This window comes from Vombatus ursinus, unplaced genomic scaffold (genome assembly GCF_900497805.2).
Source record: "Vombatus ursinus unplaced genomic scaffold, bare-nosed wombat genome assembly UNPS02014820.1, whole genome shotgun sequence".
In the NCBI taxonomy this organism is placed as follows: Eukaryota; Metazoa; Chordata; class Mammalia; order Diprotodontia; family Vombatidae; genus Vombatus; species Vombatus ursinus.
In genome coordinates this window covers 2,738,041-2,740,493 of record NW_020954598.1, presented here as the reverse complement: position 1 = coordinate 2,740,493, position 2,453 = coordinate 2,738,041, and the positions used below count along the sequence as shown (strand labels likewise).

At 45.6% G+C, this 2,453-nt stretch overlaps 1 protein-coding gene across 1 annotated transcript in view; it reads left to right on the top strand.

Moving 5' to 3' along the window:
- Window positions 1–2,453, top strand: part of PHF2 (PHD finger protein 2) — a 199,663-nt gene that overhangs the window by 189,036 nt on the left and 8,174 nt on the right. The window contains exons 19-20 of the mRNA XM_027837127.1: window positions 807–902; window positions 1,501–1,610. Coding sequence (XP_027692928.1) covers window positions 807–902; window positions 1,501–1,610 — 206 coding nt within the window. The remainder of the gene's footprint in view (window positions 1–806; window positions 903–1,500; window positions 1,611–2,453) is intronic.

Sequence of the window (2,453 nt, the reverse complement as noted above, 5' to 3'; positions counted from 1 at the left end):
TTTTTTTTTTTTTTTTTTTTTTTTTTTTTTTTTTTTTTTTTTTTTGGTATCACCAGTCCCTAGCACAGTGCCTGGCACATAATTGGAGCTTAATACATATTTATTGACTGGCTGACTGAAATGAGGATATTACCTTCTCTAAATTGCTGATAGGGTGATGTTGTCAGAAGCAAGTGAAACAAGAGTTGTGTCAGCGCTTGAGAAATGTATAAGTACATTTTTAATGAGCTATTAATTTTAAGAACTATCTCCCTCTTCTGCAACCAATGGAACCTCCTCAATGAACAGATAGCCCCCTCCTTAGTGGAAGTGTTGAGCGCTCATCACTAAAGAAGTTGCTAAGCATTCATGTGGGTTTAAAAACTATTGGCAGCCCTCATCTCACAGTAAATAGGGGTAGTTACCAAGCATTTTCGAGAAATCAGTGCCCATGGTGATGAGAACTCAGTGCGTTAGCCCCACATGGAATTGTAAAAGAAACGGCTCTAGGAAAGAAGGATATAGATAGACACACACATTGTGGGAATATGTAAATTGGGATGGCATAAATAAGTGACATACTACTGTAATATGCTGCTGGGAACACAATTCATATTTATATGATGCTATATGGTTGCTTGCCATGACTCTGGGAAGATTAGACCTGCGTTCCCTAGTTCCCAAGGGAGGAAACTGGCCCAGAGCACAAGCCCTTAGATCTAGAGAGAGGTAATTTCCAGCCATCCCTGGGAGGGCTAGGCCTTGCTCCTGGCAGGGAAGCATGCATAGGTTTCCAGTGAGGTTTTGTTTCTTTTGCCTTCATTTAGTCTACCCCTCCCTGGAGTCAGATGAAGATAATCCTATATTCAAGTCTCGATCGAAAAAGAGAAAAAGCTCAGATGATGCTCCATACAGCCCGACAGGTAACCTTGGACATTTGGCCTCCTGAGTCATTAGAAATGGGATGCTTGGTGTATTTTTTCTTCTTTCCCTTCACTCCATCTTCCTTCCTGCCTCTCCACTTTCCCAGAGTTCATTTGGAACAGCTTTACCCAACTGGCCTTTCTGACAGGGATTGGGATGGAAATTCACCCTTAACCAGGGCTCTTAGCCTCGGCTTTGGTCTGTGGGGTGGCTGCATGGGTTTTCACGTCTGATCTTTCTTGACAAGTGTTGAGCTAAGAATAGGGGACTCAGGCGGGGGCAAGGGCAGATATCTGTTCAGCTAGAACTGATTGCAACGGAGATGGGGGAATGGGCTTCTCCTTTTTGGATAGCAGAGGGAGACCACTGCATGAGGCATGAACAAGGATTTGAAGGCCAGGAGCTCCCCTATCAATTAGTTTTATGGCTACAGAGCTGCAAGCATGTCAGAGCTCTTCTCTGTGAAAGCATTTGGGCATGGGGATGCCAAAGCACAGAGGGGATGGGGGATTTCCTGCTCTGTTCTCAGCAGGGTGGGCTCAACCTGCTTGGGATCCAGTGAATAGGTGGGACATTGACAAATTATTTTCTCTTTAGCAAGGGTTGGGCCTTCAGTGCCTCGGCAAGATAGACCGGTTCGAGAAGGGACGAGGGTGGCTTCCATTGAGACTGGGTTGGCAGCGGCTGCAGCCAAACTCTCCCAACAGGTGAGGTATCTGAGTCACTGTCCTGACCAGGGCCATCTTGAGATTGTGTGTGTGTGTGTGTGTGTGGGGGGGGGGGGGGGTTTATGTGGGTGGTGGGAATGATAGGACTTGACATTCATGAAGGGTTTGGCAATTCCTCCTCTCCCTCCTCCCATGACTACAGTGTAGATGTGCTGCCAGAGGTGGCTAAAGCCCATGGACTATTCAGTGTAGACCCTGAGGGTGCTTGGCTTCACCATGAATTTCCATTTCATCATTCTGTTAGGAAGTAGAAAGTAAGGGACTTTCTGAAACAAGGACGTGTTAGGCAAAATGTCAGCATGTTTGGGGGATTGTTTACTACCTTGTGTGAAGGATGGAGCAACTCTTCAGGACCCCAGCTGCACACATATCATCTCTCATAAGGAAGCACTCAGATATCATTACTTACGTCATTTTGAATGGCCACTGGTCATGTTGGTTTACATTTTGAGAGATTAAACTTGGGCAAGGAGCTTGCCTTCTGGCTCCCTCAGTCACTGCATGAACTCAGTTGGCATCTTGTTACTGTCATTTCCTGATGGATCTTGAGATTCACAAAATGACCAGAAACCCAACTCTTCACAGCCATACTTTTCCACCAAGGTTTGATCCATCCTTTTGCACCCCTAGACTTGCAATGAGTTTCTGTTAGTCACCTCAATGAGAAAAGAGACAGGACAGAAGAAGGGAGCTATTGATCTCCAACAGTGAATACTATCTAAGGTCTCATCTTATGACTACTGGTCTTCCCAGAGTCATTGGTCTTCTTGACCTGAGATGAAGTGCAACCGCTGCAAGCTGGAGAGCCTGGATTTTAGGAAG